At 47.7% G+C, this 20815-nt stretch overlaps 1 protein-coding gene across 4 annotated transcripts in view; it reads right to left on the bottom strand.

Annotated features, from left to right (window-relative positions):
- Positions 1 to 20815, bottom strand: part of APAF1 (apoptotic peptidase activating factor 1) — a 444316-nt gene that overhangs the window by 28256 nt on the left and 395245 nt on the right. For all 4 annotated transcript variants that reach the window (XM_060195614.1, XM_060195615.1, XM_016187661.2 and 1 more), the window contains 7 exons: positions 19440 to 19624; positions 17782 to 17908; positions 13499 to 13624; positions 11479 to 11610; positions 10677 to 10802; positions 7711 to 7872; positions 728 to 856 (listed from right to left, as the gene is read on the bottom strand). In XM_060195614.1, the coding sequence (XP_060051597.1) occupies positions 728 to 856; positions 7711 to 7872; positions 10677 to 10802; positions 11479 to 11610; positions 13499 to 13624; positions 17782 to 17908; positions 19440 to 19624 (987 nt within the window). The remainder of the gene's footprint in view (positions 1 to 727; positions 857 to 7710; positions 7873 to 10676; positions 10803 to 11478; positions 11611 to 13498; positions 13625 to 17781; positions 17909 to 19439; positions 19625 to 20815) is intronic.

Genomic DNA, 20815 nt, shown 5'->3' with positions numbered 1-20815 from the left:
ATAACTATTACACTAGCTCCCTGGCCTTTACCCATTTTTTTAAAACATCAGTCAAGGAATATAATAGGACGAGCATAACCAACTTCCACACGGAGGCTATTTGCCACTGTCATCTGATCCTCATTCCAACTGGCTGCCACCCCCCGCAGGAGACGGGTACGCTGATTGTGCATGGACATATTTCTCCTGTTCATGCTTATTGCTGACTGTCAGCTGTATTTTGTCCAGAGTTTTGTTGTAAATTACTCAAATATGCTGCAGTCTATGAAGAACCTTATGTGGCTGAGTTCTCCTCACTACACTCTGAATTACAGTTCAGAACTAATATGGACAAAACAAGGACTTCATCACATGCCTAGTGGTTTTCAGTCAGTGAGTCCCATGGCTACAAATTGCTTGGATGAGGTTTTCTCTGCCTGATCTTAAGAGTCCCAGCTAGGACTTACAGAGCTAAAGGACAGAAATGAAACAGCACAGCTGAAAGGTCCCTACTTCTCTTTCTGTCATCCTCATCACTGCTTTGTCCCCCAGAGCTTCCAAAAGCAAGCCTCTATACTCGTAATACATAAATTTAAAGTTCCCTAGACTTTTCTAGAGCAGCAGAGTAAAGATTTTAGAAGTGACAAGAAAGACTGGGAGAGTCTGGTCATGTTTCCCTCCAACTACCCAGACCTCTACCGACTACCAGACCACTGACTACCCACACAGGGTAAACACAGCCACTCACCTCCACACAGTACTGGGACGAAGCCACCACTGCCAAGTCACTCTGCGGGGAGAAGTCACAGTACTGGATGGTGCTGTGGTGGCCTGTGTGGACTGCTGCCCGCAGCTCACTGGTATGAATGGCAAAGAGCTGCCAACAGAAAGTTGAGAAACAACTATGAAAAGGTTTGAAAACTTATACCCAAACTGCATCTCAACTCATTTCCAAGTAGACATTCTCCCATTTCAATTGTGAAATACAGGTTCTGAGAAATATTAGTTACTGATAACTGACAAAACTACTGACAGTCATAAATGAGACAGAAATATACGTATGTGCTGGGTAGTGTCACCATGTGCAAGGACCCAGGTTCAAGTCTCCGGTCCCCACCTGCACAGGGGAAGCTTCTCGAGGGAAGCAGGGATGAAGGTGCTGCTCTTTCTCCCTCCCTCTCTGTCTTATCACATAATTTGATAAATGAAGAAAAAAAGTGTCTGCTGGAAGCAGTGGGTTTCCCATACAGACACCGAGTGACAGTGCTAACACTGGTGGCAATAAAATAATAATAATTAAAAGTGTAAATACTTTTAAAGTATTGCTTGTCTTCAACATGAGTCATCTTTGTTGTTGTTTGGGCTTTCGCTTTGTTTTGAACAGAGCACTGCTCAGCTCTGGCTTCTGTTGGTGCTGGGAACTTAAGCCTAGGAGCTCAGAGCCACAGGCTAAAAAGTCGCTTGTGTAACTAGTATGCTGTCTCCCCAGCACCTTTTTATTTTTCACTTATAAACCCTTGTTCTAAGGGCTAGCTTTAACAGATCACAGACAGGGATCTATTGTGCTCTATCCAAGACCCTGAGAAGCATGGTATTTATACAGGAAATGTGACAACAGACTATCCTAACTGCCCACCTAGAGAGAAATAAAACCTCTGAATAAATGAATGGACTGGAAAATTAACATGCAGAGCCATTCTTCCTGCTCCTTCTCTGTTCAAAAGAGAGACGATGGAGCTTGTCCAGGTCAGGCCTAGGGGCCCACACAGAGGCAGAGACGATGGAGGTCGTCCAGGTCAGGACTAGGGGCCCACAGAGAGGCAGAGATGATGGAGGACGTCCAGGTCAGGCCTAGGAGCCCAGACAGAGGCAGAGACGATGATGGAGCTCGTCCAGGTCAGGACTAGGGGCCCACACAGAGGCAGAGATAATAGAGGTCGTCCAGGTCAGGCCTAGGGGCCCACACAGAGGCAGAAATGATGGAGGTCATCCAGGTCAGGACTAGGAGCCCACACAGAGGCAGAGATAATAGAGGTCGTCCAGGTCAGGCCTAGGGGCCCACACAGAGGCAGAAATGATGGAGGTCGTCCAGGTCAGGACTAGGGGCCCACACAGAGGCAGAGATGATGGAGGTCGTCCAGGTCAGGACTAGGAGCCCACACAGAGGCAGAGATGATGGAGGTCGTCCAGGTCAGGCCTAGGGGCCCACACAGAGGCAGAGATGATGGAGGTCGTCCAGGTCAGGACTAGGAGCCCACACAGAGACAGAGATAATAGAGGTCGTCCAGGTCAGGCCTAGGGGCCCACACAGAGGCAGAGATGATGGAGGTCGTCCAGGTCAGGACTAGGAGCCCACACAGAGGCAGAGATGATGGAGGCCGTCCAGGTCAGGACTAGGAGCCCACACAGAGGCAGAGACGATGGAGGTCATCCAGATCAGGACTAGGGGCCCACACAGAGGCAGAGATGATGGAGCTTGTCCAGGTCAGGACTAGGAGCCCACACAGAGGCAGAGATGATGGAGGCCGTCCAGGTCAGGACTAGGGGCCCACACAGAGGCAGAGACGATGATGGAGGTCATCCAGGTCAGGACTAGGAGCCCACACAGAGACAGAGATAATAGAGGTCGTCCAGGTCAGGCCTAGGGGCCCACACAGAGGCAGAGATGATGGAGGTCGTCCAGGTCAGGACTAGGAGCCCACACAGAGGCAGAGATGATGGAGGCCGTCCAGGTCAGGACTAGGAGCCCACACAGAGGCAGAGACGATGGAGGTCATCCAGGTCAGGACTAGGGGCCCACACAGAGGCAGAGATGATGGAGCTTGTCCAGGTCAGGACTAGGAGCCCACACAGAGGCAGAGATGATGGAGGCCGTCCAGGTCAGGACTAGGGGCCCACACAGAGGCAGAGACGATGATGGAGGTCATCCAGGTCAGGACTAGGGGCCCACACAGAGGCAGAGACGATGGAGGTCGTCCAGGTCAGGTCTAGGGGCCCACACAGAGGCAGAGATGATGGAGGTCGTCCAGGTCAGGACTAGGAGCCCACACAGAGGCAGAGATGATGATGAAGGTCGTCCAGGTCAGGACTAGGAGCCCACACAGAGGCAGAGATGATGGAGGTCGTCCAGGTCAGGACTAGGGGCCCACACAGAGGCAGAGACGATGATGGAGGTCATCCAGGTCAGGACTAGGGGCCCACAGAGAGGCAGAGATGATGGAGGCCGTCCAGGTCAGGACTAGGGGCCCACACAGAAGCAGAGACGATGATGGAGGTCATCCAGGTCAGGACTAGGGGCCCACACAGAGGCAGAGATGATGGAGGTCATCCAGGTCAGGACTAGGGGCCCACACAGAGGCAGAGACGATGGAGGTCATCCAGGTCAGGACTAGGGGCCCACACAGAGGCAGAGATGATGGAGGCCGTCCAGGTCAGGACTAGGGGCCCACACAGAGGCAGAGACGATGATGGAGGTCATCCAGGTCAGGACTAGGGGCCCACACAGAGGCAGAGATGATGGAGGTCGTCCAGGTCAGGACTAGGGGCCCACACAGAGGCAGAGATGATGGAGGTCGTCCAGGTCAGGACTAGGAGCCCACACAGAGGCAGAGATGATGGAGGCCGTCCAGGTCAGGACTAGGGGCCCACACAGAAGCAGAGACGATGATGGAGGTCATCCAGGTCAGGACTAGGAGCCCACACAGAGGCAGAGATGATGGAGGTCGTCCAGGTCAGGACTAGGAGCCCACACAGAGGCAGAGACAATGATGGAGGTCATCCAGGTCAGGACTAGGGGCCCACACAGAGGCAGAGATGATGGAGGTCATCCAGGTCAGGACTAGGGCCCACACAGAGGCAGAGACGATGGAGGTCGTCCAGGTCAGGACTAGGGCCCACACAGAGGCAGAGACGATGATGGAGGTCGTCCAGGTCAGGACTAGGGACCCACACAGAGGCAGAGATGATGGAGGTCGTCCAGGTCAGGACTAGGGGCCCACACAGAGGCAGAGATGATGAAGGTCGTCCAGGTCAGGACTAGGGGCCCACACAGAGGCAGAGATGATGGAGGTCGTCCAGGTCAGGACTAGGGACCCACACAGAGGCAGTGCACTAAGCTCTCATGTCTGAGGCTCAGAAGCTCCAGGCTGAGTCCAGGCAGCATCATAAACAAGAGCTGATAGATGGCTCTGGCATCTCTCTCTCTCTCTCTATTTTTTTTTTAACTGATGGACCTGGCAGTAGCTCACCCAGTAGAGTGCACCCTTTAGGGTGTGTGAGGACTAGGTTCAAGCTTCAGCGGCACTTGTGAGCACTATGCACAGCTGAGTGCTGATAAAATACTTCACCTCCCCCCCCCTCTATTTTCTCCTGTCTTTCCTTCCCTGTTATCTGAAATTTGGTAAGGAGAAAAGAGAAGTCTACTGGAAGCACTGATGCAAAATCAAAAACCTAGGGTGGAAGGTAGACAGCATAATGGTTATGCAAACAGACTGTCATGCCTGAGGCTCCCAAGTCCCAGGTTGAATCCCCCACACCACCATAAGCCAGAGCTGAGCAGTGCTCTGGTTTTAAAAAAGAAAAAAAAAGCAAAAACAAACCCCTATGGGGGGTGGAGGCAGTGGTACGCCCAGCTGAGTGCACACGTTCCCATGCGTAAGGACCTGGGTTTGAGCCATTGGCAACCTGCACCGAGGACTTTCTCTCTCTCTCTCTCTCTCTCTCTCTCTCTCTCCCTCTCTGTCCTCACTTCCCTCATAATTTCTCTCTATTCTATTAAGTAAAGGGAAGGAAAAAGGAAACATGGCTGCCAGGAGTGGTGGATTCATAATGCTGACCAACCTCCATCGGTAACCCCGGTGGCAATTTTAAAAAAACAGGGCCAGGTGGTGGTCACCTGATTAAAAGCACCCATTACAGTGCACAAGGACCAGGGTTCAAACCTCAATCCTCACCTTCAGGGCAAAGTCTGCAGGTATCTATCTTTGTCCCTTCCTATCTCCCCCCCTTCTCTCTGTCTCTATCCAATAAACAAATAATTTTTTAACTTAAAAAACAGTGGGGTTGGGTGCACACATCACCACACACAAGAACCTGGGTTCAGGAGTCGGGCAGTAGCGCAGCGGGTTAAGCGCAGGTGGCGCTAAGCACAAGGACCAGAGGAAGGATCCCAGTTCGAGCCCCTGGCTCCCCACCTGCAGGGGAGTCACTTCACAGGCGGTGAAGCAGGTCTGCAGGTGTCTGTCTTTCCCCCTCTCTGTCTTCCCCTCCCCTCTCCATTTCTCTCTGTCCTATCCAACAACGACATCAATAATAATAACCACAACAATAAAACAACAAGGGAAACAAAAGGAATTAATTAATTAATTAATTAATTTAATTTAATTTAAAAAAAAAAGAACCTGGGTTCAAGTCCTCAGTCTCCACCTGTGGGGGTGAGGGGGGTTTCACAAGCAAAGCAAAGCAGCAAGAGTACAGGTGTCTAACATTCTCCCTCCCTGTCTCCCCCTTTCTCTCTCAATTTCTCTGTCTCTATCCAATACATCAATAAATGTTTAAAAATAATCAAAACAGGGAGTCGGGCTGTAGTGCAGCGGGCTAAGCGCAGGTGGCGCAAAGCACAAGGATCAGCATAAGGATCCCGGTTCGAACCCCGGCTCCCCACCTGCAGGGGAGTCGCTTCACAGGTGGTGAAGCAGGTCTGCAGGTGTCTGTCTGTCTCTCCCCCTCTCTGTCTTCCCCTCCTCTCTCCATTTCTCTCTGTCCTATCCAACAATGACAACAACAATAATAACTACAACAATAAAAAAACAAGGGCAACAAAAGGGAATAAACAAAATAAAAATATAAATAAATAAATAAATAAATAATCAAAACAAGGACCCAGGTTCAAGCCCCCACCCCATCTGCAGAAAGGAAGCTTCAGAAGCGATGTCCCTCTTCTCCCTATCACCCTCCCCCCTCTCAATTTCTCCATGTCCTATCAAATTCAAAAAAAAAAAATAAAAGGACAATAATGTGGTTCAGGAGGTGGCGCAGTAAAGCACTGGACTCTCAAGCATGAAATCCCAAGTTCAATCCCCGGCAGTACAAGTACCAGAGTGATGTCTGGTTCTTTCTCTCTCTCCTCCTATCTTTCTCATTAACAAATAAATAAAATCTTTAATAAATGGAAAATAACAAGTGGCAGCAAAGGAAATACAGAAACTAGAACTCCTGTGCATTGCTAAATTAGGGAAAAAATGGCCACTATTAAAAAGTAGTGTGAGGGCAGTGGCACAGCAGGTTATAGGCACACACCACGACACACAAGGGTCCCAGTCTGAGCCCCTGCCCCTCCTGCAGGGGCGGCCAGAGGGCGGTTCATGAGCAGTGAAACAGGGCTTCAGGTGTCTATCTCTCTGCCTAGCTTCCCTCTCCTCTCAGTTTCTATCTGTCCTATCAAATGATTTAAAAAGAAGAAAGAAAGAAAGAAAGAAAGAAAGAAAGAAAGAAAGAACAAAAGAGAGAGAGAGAGAGAGAGAGAAAGGAGGGAAGGGAGGAAGGGAGGAAGGGAGGAAGGAAGGAGGGAGGGAGGGAGGGAGGGAGAAATGGCTGCCAGGAGCAAAGGATTTGCTGTGTAGACACTGAGTCCCAGGACAAACCTGGTGGTAATATAAAAAAATAATTTAAAAAAATTTAAAAAGGATGGTTGCTGGCCAGGTGGTGGCGCACCTGGTTGAGCGCACACATTACAGTGCACAAGGACCCAGGTTTGAGCCCCTGGTCCCCATCTGCAGGGGGAAAGCTTCACAAGTGGTGAAGCAGGGCCACAGGTGTCTCTCTGTCTCTCTATCACCCCCTTCCCTCTCAATTTCTGACTGTCTCTATCCAACAGATAAAGATTTAAAAAAAAAATTTATAGGGAGTCGGGCGGTAGCGCAGCAGGTTAAGCGCAGGTGGCGCCAAGCACAAGGGCCGGCGTAAGGATCCCGGTTCCAGCCCCCGGCTCCCCACCTGCAGGGGAGTCGCTTCCCAGGCGGTGAAGCAGGTCTGCAGGTTCCCCTCCTCTCTCCATTTCTCTCTGTCCTATCCAACAACGATGACAACAGTAATAACTAAAACAAGGGCAACAAAAGGGAAAATAAATATATATGTAAAGAAAATTAAAGAGAAAAAGAGGATGGTTGCTGATAGAACCACAGTGTGCAAGGACCGGAGTTCCGATCACCTAGACCAAAGCATTCAGAATTACACAAGAGGAAGAAAAGGTTGCAGACAGCATAGTGTCCCGTGTCTTAAATATATCTGAGGGGCCAGGTGGTGGCACACCTGGTTGACTGCGCACATTACAGTGCACAAGGACCCGGGTTCAAACCCCCCCAGCCCCCGCCCCCTGCAGGGGGAAAGCTTTGCGAGTAGTGAAGCAGGGAAACAGGTGTCTCTCTTCCTCTCTGTCTCCCCCTGCCTTCTCGACTTCTATCTCTAGCCACTAAAGATAATAAATATATTCACACGTATCTATATCTGAGATGAAGCCGCAAATCCTGTCTGTCTTAAAGGCCTTCATGAGACCTCAAATGTGTCAGCACACGGGAGCACGTGAGCGTGGAGACCCTTCCTCAGGAAGCCTGTGGGCCTGAGCCAAATTAAACAGCTATGCTTCATTCATATAAATAATATGATGTGCACAGATCAGTGGAAACTTCAGTTTTCTGTAGACCCAAGTTAACTTGTTGGAACGGCAGGACTTACAAAGATTTGGTTTTTTGCCGCCACCATGATGCTGGTGCCATCAGCAGACCACGAGCAACACTTCACTATCACTTCCGTGTCTTCTTGAGGCTCCGCTGAGCTTAGCAAGTGCTGCTTCACGTTGATGCTTTTCACTTTGTTTGCAGATTTTACATCCCAGAGCTTTAAATTACAAAAAAAAAAAGAAACAAACAAACAAACTTATAGTCTGCTTTAATCCCCAGTCACACTTCTAGAATTCCACCTGGTTTACATACCACACAAAATTATCCACTTCACCTAATGAATTATTTTTTGCCTATGCATGACTTACTCAGTACACTCTCAAAGAAAGGAAGGAAGGAAGGAAGGAAGGAAGGAAGGAAGGAAGGAAGGAAGGAAGGAAGGAGAAAGAGAGGGAGGGAGGGAGAGAGGGAGGGCGGGAGAGGGAGAAAGCATACGCCCCAAAGTACAGACTGAAGAGGAACTGAGGTGCTGCAAGAGCCTTGCAGGCGTGAAGCGTAGACCAAGGCCTCCGGCAAGAAGCAGCAGGAAAAGGGAGCCGGGCTCGCGGCGGCTGCCTCTGTCGTCCCAGGCGTGACGCCGGCTTCAGAGCCACGTCACAGGCACAGCGTGGGCACTGCACAGGACCCAGTCCGAGTCAAGTGATAACCCAAGAACATCAAGAAACAAAAGGAAACTCCTGAAAACGTGCTGAAAAGAAAGAGGACGCTCCGTGTACTGGGAAGTGCCCAGGCCAAGCCCTAAAATGACAGGAACCTGAGAGGTAAGAAGCAGAAAATCCAGATCCACTCAGCAGCAGAGCCCCATCAAAAAGCAAAAAAGGCTCGTGTGCTGCAGAAAACAAAGCTTGGTTCCCCTTGACCTTGAGCACAGCAGCCAGCGTCACAGTCCTAGGGACAAGGCCGGTGACACAGGAGAAGAACAAATGCTCCTCTCAGGCTTTGACACAGTTCCCGGCTGTTCCAGGCACTTGTACAAGCCTCTCTCAAGTACGAACAGGACCAAAACCAGAATCAGAACCTTTCTCCCTGGCATGAAACAAATAAAACAAAACAGACGTCGGCTACTAAGATAAGCTTCCCTAGAACTGAAAACAGAAGGGCTAGGGCTAGGCAGTGGCACACCTGGGTGAGCTCACACCTGACCACAGGCAAGGACCAGGATTCAAGCCCCGGGTCCCCACCTGTAGGAGGCACGCTTAACAAGTAGTGAAGGGGGGTTAGGGCTGTAGCGCAGCGGGTTAAGCGCAGGTGGCACAAAGCGCAGGGACCGGCTTAAGGATCCCGGTTCGAGCCCCCGGCTCCCCACCTGCAGGGGAGTCGCTTCACAGGCGGTGAAGCAGGTCTGCAGGTGTCTGTCTTTCTCTCCCCCTCTCTGTCTTCCCCTCCTGTCTCCATTTCTCTCTGTCCTATCCAACAACGACGACATCAATAACAACAACAACAACGACAATAAAACAACAGGGCAACACATGTTAAAAAAGGAGAGAGGGAGGAAGGGAGGGAGGGAGGGAGGGAGGCCTGAACATCAGCGCCCAGAGCCCCAATTCCACCAGCCAGGACACGTGGGAGCCACACTGTTTGCTCTTACTACAATAAGCAAAGCCATCACTGCCTGGTGGGAAGGGAAAGAAGCAGAAAGCGAGCAGGCTGCACCTTCTGCAGCTGAACCGCCTCCAGCCAGGCTCTCCAAGACGAAAAAGTCACACATCCTGAGGAAGCCAAGAACAGCGTCTTACCCTGAGCAAGTCAGGGCACCAGATCCAGGGCCCACGCACATCCTGGGCCTTGTGTGCATCACATGACATCTGGAAAAAAAACTCAAATCCTGACACAGTGTGTCCTAGGGGCCCGAAAAGCACGTACCTATCACCACGATCCCTGCACACACACCTAGAAGATTACAGTCACTTGGGCAAAGAAATACTTTGACAGCTCTTCGTCCTCCTGGAAGATGGGAGCTTGGAAAGACTCTGACCTTGAGATGCTGTTAGCCAGCATCACTTTGCGGGAGCAGAGCAGACTGAGCAGCACTGCACGCCTCCGGGGAGTGCAGGGACCCTGCCCTGCTCCCAGGGCTCCGCGCGCTACAATCGCAGCTGCACAGGTGAAGCCAAAGCCCTGCCTCTGAAAACCGTCCACCTTATTTCCGTTACAGTCTGGAGGTGGCTTCACCTGATTTGTAAAGACACAGCAAAGCTTTATCATCTTGGGCGTCTTTCTGCAGCACTGCACTAATCACCTGTGATCATGCCACCCAATCAGCTACCAACACCAAGGACAGAACGCTCTCTCGGGGAAGATGAGCAGAGACAGACTCTCAGAGACCAGGGAAGGTGAGCAGAGACAGACTCTCAGAGACCAGGGAAGGTGAGCAGAGACAGACTCTCAGAGACCAGGGAACATGAGCAGAGACAGACTCTCAGAGACCAGGGAACGTGAGCAGAGACAGACTCTCAGAGACCAGGGAAGGTGAGCAGAGACAGACTCTCAGAGACCAGGGAACATGAGCAGAGACAGACTCTCAGAGACCAGGGAACGTGAGCAGAGACAGACTCTCAGAGACCAGGGAAGGTGAGCAGAGACAGACTCTCAGAGACCAGAGAACATGAGCAGAGACAGACTCTCAGAGACCAGGCAACGATGATATCAATATCAACAACAACTACAAAAAAAAAAAAAAAACTGGCAACAAAAAGGGAAAATAAATATTTAAAAATAAAAACTAAGAATCCAAATTATATGAACCTACATTTCAAGGAAACACAGCATTCATGGTCAATCATTATGACAAGTAGTTTCAGTGAATGCCAAACATGTTCCCGGAAGCTGAAACACGTTCTTCATACAGAACTGTGAATAAAAGAAATAGGCTGCCTAGTAAATCCCCAAGCGTCTATTTCCAAATCTAAGCAAGTTACAAAGGCCATAAAGTCACAGCCCACTTCAGTGAAGAGAACACACCTTTAACGTTCCATCAGCTGAACAGCTTGCCAGGAGCTTATCATCAGGTGAGAATCTGCAGTGGTGAACTGGATGTGTGTGGTCCATCAGGGTATTTCGACATTCTTTCTTATTCAAATCCCAGAGCTATCAAGAAAGGTTTAAGAAGATAGAATAAAAACTAGTACAGACTGGGGGCAAGCTAATGCATGTAAAATTCTCCCTTCCCACTTCAGCTGTTGCTCTGTTTGGGCTAAAGGAAGACGTCCAGCTCACAGTAGCACAACTGCCACGCTCGAGAATGAGCTCTCTTGATGTGACTAACAAGGAATGGAGCCGCCCCTAGGCCAGCACCTATGTCTACTGAGAGACCCAGAAACGTAGTGTCTTATAGACTATTACCAGATCCCTAACAAAATGAAAACCAGTGTCTGGAGATCTGCAATGGAAATTAAATATATCTGGAAAGTCTGAAGGTTGGGCTGAAGAGATAACATAATGGTTCTGCAAAAGGACTTTGGTGTCTTAAAACAGATTATTATTATTATTATTTTGCTACACACAGAAAATATGCCTGAACTAATAATAGAGAAATGAGGGGATTTAGAGTCTGAGCACACAAGCTAAGTACCTTGAATCAGCTACCATATTCCTTCTACAGTCTTCAGTTACATGAGCTGACAACCTGCTGCTTTTTTCTTACACTAACATGAAAACGTGCACCGCTGTAAGCAAGGCGTGCCCAGGCACTCCACAAGCAGGTCAGTGGAGGAGTCGAGACACTCAACAAGCTCGACCTGGCAGGGCTCAGCTCCACACTCACCTTGAGGAAGCTGTCACTGGACGCTGTGGCGAGCAGAAGGTGGCGGCTGCCGGTGGTGAAGCAGCAGCAGTTGACCTGGTCCAAATGCTCTTCATAGGTCTGCACTAGCTCGCCGGTCCCAGAATTCCAGATCTGAAGAGAACCCAGAGTGTTAGCTTCACAGTTACACCTTGTTTTCAAAGGGAGAGGAGAGGGACAGAGCAAATGGGAGATTGCGGATGATATCAGCCTAGTATCTAGTACCTCTCAGTGAGACAGGAGATCACCAAATACCGTCTCCTTCCTTAACACACGTCAGTATTATGATAGGATGTTTTTGGTTATGTTTATTTTTGTTTTTTCTTTTTTTCTTTCTTTTTTCTGCCTCCAGGATCATCACTGGGACTTGGTGCCCGCACTACGAATCCACTGCTCTTGGAGGCTATTTTTCCCATTTTGTTGCCCTTGTTATTGTTATCATTGTTATTATTGTTGTTAGATACGACAGAGAGAAATTGAAAGGAGAGGAAGACAGACAGGCAGAGAGAAAGACAGACACCTGCAGACCTGCTTCACCGCCTGTAAAGCAACCCCCCTGCAGGTGGGGAGCCGGGAGCTTGAACTGGGATATTTAAGTAGGTCCCTGCACTTTGTGCCATGTGTGCTTAACTAACTGAGCTACCAAACAGCCCCAGGATGTATTTTTAACTAGCAATAAGCCAATATAAGGAGAGAACACAGTGACTAGTTCAAAAAATGTTCATGCCTGAGGCTCAAATGTCCCAGGTTCAGTCCTCGTCATCATCATGCATCAGAACTGAGCAATGCTGGTCAAAAGAAAAATAAAAGGGCAGGTGGCGGCCTCCTAGTGAGCACATGTGTCACCACGCGCAAGGACCCCGGTTCAGCCCCCAGTCCCCACCTGCAAGGGGAAAGCGTCAGTAGTGGTGAAGGAGTACTGTTGGTGTCTATCTCCCTTTCATTTCCCCCCCCTCTCAATGTCTCTCTTTACCCAACAAACAAATATTTTAAAAAGAAAAGAAAAAGTACGATCTGAGGGACATTTTACATGTTGCACATTTTATAACAGAAACAGTCTCAGACACTACTTCTATTTTAGTATGATTTTTAATTAATAGTGATTTACAGGTGGCTTACAGACTTCTAAACTGGTGATGTATAGTTTCACACCTACCTACGCATGAGTAACATTCAGCATACCTACCAACACAGTTCTTTTTTATTTTTTATTTATTTACTTTTAGATAGAAACAGAGAGAAATTAAGATGGGAGGGGAGATAGAGAAAGAGACAGAGAGACATCTGCACCTGCAGCCCTGCTTCACCACTCGTGAAGCTTCCCCCGTGCAGGTGGAGACCGGGGGCTTGAACCAGGGGCTTGAATTTTTACCAACTGCCCAGCTCTGACTTATGGTACTGCGGGGGATAATCCGAGCCTCAATGCCTGAGGCATGTATGACCACTACACTATCTCCCTCACCCTTGCTTTATTTTTCCATTATCTACATATAAAACTACCCGGCAGTTGTCACACGATAATTCTGTACATTAAACACTTGTAACTAAAACATAGTCCAATATTTCATCTGACATTTAAGCTAAAGCCCTGTCATCTGGTGGGCAGTTTCTTTAGTATGGCATCATTTTTCCCGTCTGCTTGAGAAATAGCAGGGACTGACCAAACTAAGCATTCTACCTGGTGCTTAAAATGAAGGGTTTTCAGAGCTGGGAGACAGCATAATGGTCATATAAAAAGAGTTTCATACCCAAGCTCTAAGGCCCCAGATGATTCAGGCCTCCACACTACCACATGCCAAACGTGAGCTGAGCTCTAGAAAACAGATTAATAAGTACTAATTAAAGGGTTTCCAAACAGTGTTGACTGACATGGATAAAATCCTCCAGTGCACAAACCAACAGCCAACTGTCCTTTGATACCTGCTTACCCTCACCCTCCACTTCATGGAGAAAGAAAATCAATTCTGGAGTGAAGATGACTCCCGCAGGAAGGACTTCCTACCTTTGCTTTCTTATCCACAGAACAAGTGGCTACAAATTGGTTATCTGCAGAGAACGCACAGCAAAGTACTTCGTCCTCGTGAGCCTTGACCTCTAGGAGTTTCTCTCCTGTCTCCGCTTTGAACACCTGCACAAACAATAAAACAGCTTTACTATGAAATGATCGACCACCATGGGGCACTGCTCAATTAAAATCTTTAAGAGGGGTCAGACAGTGGCACACAGCTGAGCATACAAGGACCTGGTTCAAGTCCCTGCTCCCCACCTCCTGGAGCGGAGCTTCACAGCAGGTCTCTTTTTCCCTCTCTTATCTCCTCCTCCTACTCAATATCTGTCTTTCAAATAAAAGAAAGAAAAAGAGCTGGATGGTAGCGCAGCGGGTTAAGCACACGTGATGCAAAGCATAAGGACCGGCATAAGGATCCTAGTTCGAGCCCCTGGCTCCCCACCTGCAGGGGAGTCGCTTCACAGGTGGTGAAATAAATATTTTTTATATGATCCCTGAAAGTACAGTCTTTTTTTAAAATATTTTTTATTATTTTCCTTTTCTGTTGCCCTTGTTTTTATCATTGTTGTGGTTATTATTATTGTTGTTACTGATGTTGTTGTTGGATAGGACAGAGAGAAATGGAGAAAGGAGGGGAGACAGAGGGGGGAGAGAAAGACAGACACCTGCAGACCTGCAGGAACTCGTGCCGCACTAACTTCCACAGGAGATACACTCTGGAACTCTCGGAGCCGGAAAGCAATTTCCAAGTGTCTTTAATCAGAAGAGCAGCTGTTTTTATACTCTCCAAGTAGGGTGGAAACAGGATGTGATATAGAGAGGGTGGAGAGAAAAGTGACTGGTGAAAATCAGAGTGTGACAAGGAGGGGGCGGAACAGGTGAGAATCCTATCACTGAACCACCAATGCCCTGGAGGGAGTGCTTTATGTAAATGTAAAAGTGATTTATGTAAATAGACCAAAGCTTTGGATCAGTAAATCCCTATATAGGCATATGGTTAAGCAGAAGCCAGGGGGAGGTGGCATACTACCCAACAGCGGAGGGGCAAATAGCATCATGGTTATGCAATGAGACTCTCAGGCCTGAGGCTCCAAAGTCCCAGGTTCATTCCCCCATACCACCATATACCACCATAAAAGAGAAAGAGAGGGAGCCGGGCAGTAGCGCCGTGGGTTAAGCGCAGGTGGCACAAAGCGCAAGAACCATCATAAGGTTCCCAGTTGGAGCCCCCGGCTCCCCACCTGCAGGGGAGTCGCTTCACAGGCGGTGAAGCAGGTCTGCAGGTGTTTATCTTTCTCTCCCCCTCTCTGTCTTCTCCTCCTCTCTCCAATTCTCTCTGTCCTATCCAACAACGACAACATCAATCATAACTACAACAATAAAACAAGGGCAACAAAAGGGAATAAATAATAAAAAAAAATTAATTAAAAAAGAGATAAAGGGGGTGAGGGAGAAGAAGCATTAGTTTAAAAACAAAAAACAAACAAAATACTTGGCTGGTATATTACAACAAAGCAAAGGACTGTGGGGAAAGAGAAAAGGACAGGATGGCATGGAGGGACTTTGAGGTCCTGGTGTATGATGGCAGGGATGGAGCAACTGGGGTAGGAGCTCTGCAGACCCGTCACAGGAGAAGAGAGGGGACTAGGCCAGATCCCACAGTGATAGTGGGGATGGAGTAACCGGGATGAGGGCTCTGCAGACCCGTCACAGGAGAGGAGAGGGGACTGGGCCAGGTCCCACAGTGATGGTGGGGATGGAGTAACCGGGGTAGGGGCTTTGCAGACCCGTCACAGGAGAAGAGAGGGGACTGGGCCAGGTCCCACAGTGATGGTGGGGATGGAGTAACTGGGGTAGGAGCTCTGCAGACCCGTCACAGGAGGAGAGGGGACTGGGCCAGGTCCCACAGTGATGGTGGGGATGGAGTAACTGGGGTAGGAGCTCTGCAGACCCATCACAGGAGAAGAGAGGGGACTGGGGCAGGTCCCACAGTGATAGTGGGGATGGAGTAACCGGAATGGGGGCTTTGCAGACCCGTCACAGGAGGAGAGGGGACTGGGCCAGGTCCCACAGTGATGGTGGGGATGGAGTAACTGGGGTAGGAGCTCTGCAGACCCATCACAGGAGAAGAGAGGGGACTGGGGCAGGTCCCACAGTGATAGTGGGGATGGAGTAACCGGAATGGGGGCTTTGCAGACCCGTCACAGGAGGAGAGGGGACTGGGCCAGGTCCCACAGTGATGGTGGGGATGGAGTAACCGGGATGAGGGCTCTGCAGACCCATCACAGGAGAGGAGAGGGGACTGGGGCAGGTCCCACAGTGATGGTGGGGATGGAGTAACCGGGGTAGGGGCTCTGCAGACCCGTCACAGGAGAGGAGAGGGGACTGGGGCAGGTCCCACAGTGATGGTGGGGATGGAGTAACCAGGATGAGGGCTCTGCAGACCTGTCACAGGAGAGGAGTCCCAACAACTATACTGTGAGCCATTAACACTCCTATAAAGTTGGGGGGGGCTGATAGGATAAGCTTCAGATCTTGAAAATTTTGGCAAATTCTTAAAGTATTTCATTCAGTATGCTTTCTGGGGATCAAAATACAAAATTAATAAAGTTAGTAATAAAATATGCATATAGAAATAAGGATAGCCTATCATAATCTTGTAAAAGCCAAAGATAGTCCACGTTTTAACTAATTTGATCCTATTCTTCTTCCCCCCCCGCCCGACATTTTAAATTAATAGTGATCTATAAGATTATGAGTTAACAGGAGCATAGTTTCACACCACTCACCACCAAAGGTCTGTGTCTCCATCCTCACCCCTGACCCTGTTTCTTTTAAAAGAAAACAGTATAGGGCTGAGTGGCGGCACACCTGCAGCACACACATTCACAGTGCACAAGGATGCAGGTCCAAGCCCCTGGTCCCCATCTGCGGGGGAAACCTGGTACTGCAGGTGTCTGTCTTTCTCTTTCTCCCTCTCAATCCCACTATTCCCTCTGTATTGATTTCTCTCTGTTCCTATCCAATAAATATTTTTTTCAAAAGTACAGCACAGGTGTAAAGTAAAATATTCCTTCAGTTCCTCAGAAAACAAGTGAACGTTTAAAAGAAATTTTTCTCTTTTTTTTAATATTTATTTTTATTTATTTATTCCCTTTTGTTGCCCTTGTTTTATTATTGTAGTTATTATTGTTGTCGTTGTTGGGTAGGACAGAGAGAAATGGAGAGAGGAGGGGAAGACAGAGAGAGGGAGAGAAAGACAGACACCTGCAGACCTGCTTCACCGCTTGTGAAGCGACACCCCTGCAGGTGGGGAGCCAGGGCTTGAACCAGGACCCTTATGCCGGTCCTTGCGCTTAGCGCCACCTGCGCTTAACCCGCTGCGCTACCGCCCGACTCCCAAAAGAAATTTTTCTAAGCACGTTAAGAAACAATCTAGTTGTGGGCTAGGTGGTGGTGCACCTCGTTGAGCGCACATGTTACAATGTTCAAGAGCCCTGGGTTCGAGACCCTGGTCCCCACCTGCAGGGGGGAAGCTTCACAAGTGGTGAAGCAGGGCTGCAGGTGTCTCTCTGTCTCTCTCCCTCTCTACCTCCCCCTTCCCTCTTGATTTCTGAGTTTCTATCTAATAAAGATAATTTTTTAAAAAAATTAAAAAGAAAGAAACAATCTATTTGAATTTCTATTTCTTGTGGAAAAGCTCTGCCCGTGCCTTTGACAAAACAGGTGTTTACTCACTCTATTCACTAAAGTCCTGTTCACTATGAAAGGGCCAGTGGACCATTATCTCCTGTAAATAACGACCACTTCTCCTCAGCCTTAGTTGGCATCTACATGACAGTGGCTGACTGGCAGGGTCAAAGGCACCTAGCTGGCATCTGGCCAGTCCAGAAAAAAAATTTCAAAAGGAAAAAAATACATAATTATCTTTTAATTTTATTTTTCACTTTATTTGATAGGACAGAGAGAAATTTAAAGGGAGGAGGACAGAAAAGGAGACAGAGAGGTATGCTTCCCTGCTTGTGAAGCTTTCCCCCTGCAGGTACGGACCGGGGTCTTGAACCCGGGTCCTTGCATGTGGTAACAGGTACACCACCGCCCGGCCCCTATCTTTTACATTTCTAGAGAGAGATCTTCCACAAAATGCTCAACAGACTTCGATTTGTCTACTGTTTCTAGTGTGTGATTTTCTTGAATTTTAAGATTTGAATACACCCTTAGCATACACAGTATTTGGGCCCACGGCTCTCTCAGTTTTCCTCAAGAGATATAATTACCTGTAAAGTTCTGTCAGCCCCGCAGGAAGCGATTCTCTGACCATCCTCAGAAAAGCAAGCATGGTAAACAGCATCTGTGTGGGGGCGGACAACGAGGCGCGAGAGGTTCTTGATGTTTTTTTTATTTCTAAATACAAGAAAAAATGAACAAACACAATAAATGAGAGCAAAAGTAATTATTTTCTTTCAATGATAAGCTGTCTTTTTTTTATATTTTTGCTCAAAATTTTATTGTTGTAGACATACAGTCAGATTCTTGACGATGTAAGGAACTGAAGATGCAGAATGATGGGCTTGATTCTTGTCAAGTTCTTTGAAAATAATCAGGAGGCCATGGAGTGAAGTTGAGGTCACACCTAATCATGGCTAACATTTGTGACTCCATGATCAGTTTCCAGAATTTTGAAAATAAGAGTAAATGGATCCTTTTATACAGATGGAGTACAAGTTATTTTGTTTCTTCCTCAAGGGACAAGGTTTCCAGGTACAAATTTTAAAAACCTGCTTTTAATATTTGGGGAGTTTTTCAGAATAAACAATGTGATAAAAAGTTAGATTAGCAGGGAGTCAAGATTCTGTCTCAAGATAGATCTCAGGTGAGATTTCCGCCTTTGTGTGTGAAGGAGTCAGGGACAGTAAGGCAGAAACATCATTTTTCACGTGTGAGGCCCTTTGCTGTCAGTTTCCCACGAGGTAGACTGCAGGCTTCCTGTATACTGATCCTTCCTTCCTTCCTTCCTTCCTTCCGTCCGTCCTTCCTCCCTCTTTTTCTTTCTTTTTCTTTTTGTTTCTTCTTTTTTTTTAATTTCTTTATTGGGGAATTAATGTTTTACATTCAACAGTAGATATAATAGTTTGTACATGCAGAACATTTCTGTTTTCCATGTAACAATACAACCCCCACTCATAAGCTATCTTCTAACATTGTGATGTTGCCCAAAGTACAGAATCCTGGAACCACGCGTATGTAAGTGAGAGCACAAGCTGAAGGGCGAGCAGAGCAGAGTGGTGTTTGCAGAGTAATGCCGACCACCAAGCTGCCTGTCGTGTGTCACACACAATCGTCACCGAGCTAGAGAAAGCCGCTTCCAACATATGTCACTTTCTCTCTTCCTTTCACTGCATTAGCAATACCACATGCAGAGAAAGAACCTCACTTTCCGGAAGAATGAAACCTGAAGAACAGTTAGTCCCGAGTGCGGGTGACAGCCGAAGGGCTCTGTGGACATGACCTTCTTTGCTGCGGGCACTGTCCTTGCCCAGGCCTGACCCCACCACACTGAAGGCAGTGTCAGTGCTGTGTTGTCCTTCCCTCTCCGTCTTCCTGTCTGAAAAAGTTGTCTGGAAGCAGTGAAACCCAGGTAACAGAATTTTTTAAAATATGTGAGTGAATGATTATTTATACCTACTATCTGGTATTAGTACTTAGGGTAAAATGTCAAAATTCCTAACAGGTAACCATCTATTTCTATGGATACTTTGAAAATATATATATTCTGTGCCTACTTCTCTCAAACTTTTCAGTAAGTAAGACTGCTTATTAAAAGTTCCATCCCTTTACAAAGCAGGGAAGTCTTCCTGGAGTGAATTTATTCGTTCCCTGAGAAATAGTGGCATCATTAGCTCTCCACTGCTGTGGTCTCCCCTAACCTACTTACATCCATTCCAGGTAAAGCGCTCCGGCATCCGCCTCCTGCTTGGCCCGCAGCTTTGCCTGCTGATAGACGTCTGAAGTCTCTGGCTCACACAGACCCAGCTGGACAATATTAGGAAATGGTTGTCGCCCAAGAAGGTGTCCGTTTAAAGATAAAAACTCTTGAAAACTCTCACAGACTGCACAATCCTGTGAGCAAACTGACATCTATTAGAAGCATAACCTAAGGAAAGATTTGACATTTCCCCCATTTCTGTGATCTTTTCACTTCAGAGGCTTAAGTGAAATATTCTCTATACAAGCTAAAATTACATACTCACCATTAGGTAACAAATAGTGACTCTCCAGACTTTCAAATATAAGGGCAAAATCTTATTATCAAAGGGCTATTTTCATGCTTTCTTTTGTATTAGTAGTTTAATGGTAACTTACAAGAATATAAGATTACAGGGAGTCAGGCGGTAGCACAGTGGGTTAAGCGCACGTGACGAAAAGCAGCCCAAGGATCCCGGTTCGAGTCCCCGGCTCCCCACCTGCAGGGGAGTCACTTCACAGGTGGTGAAGCAGGTCTGCAGGTGTCTGTCTTTCTCTCCCCCTCTGTCTTTCCCTCCTCTCTCCATTTCTCTGTGTCCCATCCAACAACAATGATATCAATAACAACAACAACAATAATAATTACAACAAGGGCAACAAAAGGAAATAAATATTTTTTTAAAAGAATATAAGATTACAGGGATATAGTTCTACTCTGTAACCATCAAAGTACTACTTTCTTTTTTTTAATTTTTATTTATTTTCCCTTGTTGTTTTATTGTTGTTATTGATATCGTCATTGTTGGATAGGACAGAGAGAAATGGAGAGAGATGGGGAAGACAGAGAGGGGGAGGGAAAGACAGACACCTGCAGACCTGCTTCACTGCCTGTGAAGTGACTCCCCTGCAGGTGGGGAGCCGGGGGCTCGAACTGGGATCCTTATGCCAGTCCGTGCGCTTTGCACCAAGTGTGCTTAACCCACAACACTACTGCCCGGCTCCCAGTACTACTTTCTTAAGACATTTTTTTTCTTAATATCTACATGCATTACTTCCCTAACTTTCAAGCCTCAATTCTATCTAACACACCAACACATTCAAACACAGGGAAGCAAAATACCTGCAAAAGATCAAAGTAAGAAAATTATCTCCCATGGTCCGGGAGGTGGATAAAGCATTGGACTTCTCTCAAGCATGAGGTCCTGAGTTCAATCCCCAGCATCACTCTGTGCCAGAGTGATGTCTGGTTTTTTCTCTCTCTCCTCCTATCTCTCAAATAAAATAAAATAAAATAAATAAAATGAAAATTATTCTCCAGATAATTTTCCTGGTACCACATGTACCAAA

This window comes from Erinaceus europaeus, chromosome 7, assembly GCF_950295315.1.
Source record: "Erinaceus europaeus chromosome 7, mEriEur2.1, whole genome shotgun sequence".
Classification (NCBI taxonomy): Eukaryota; Metazoa; Chordata; class Mammalia; order Eulipotyphla; family Erinaceidae; genus Erinaceus; species Erinaceus europaeus.
The sequence above is the reverse complement of the archived record's forward strand: the minus strand, read 5'-3'. Positions and strand labels throughout refer to the sequence as shown.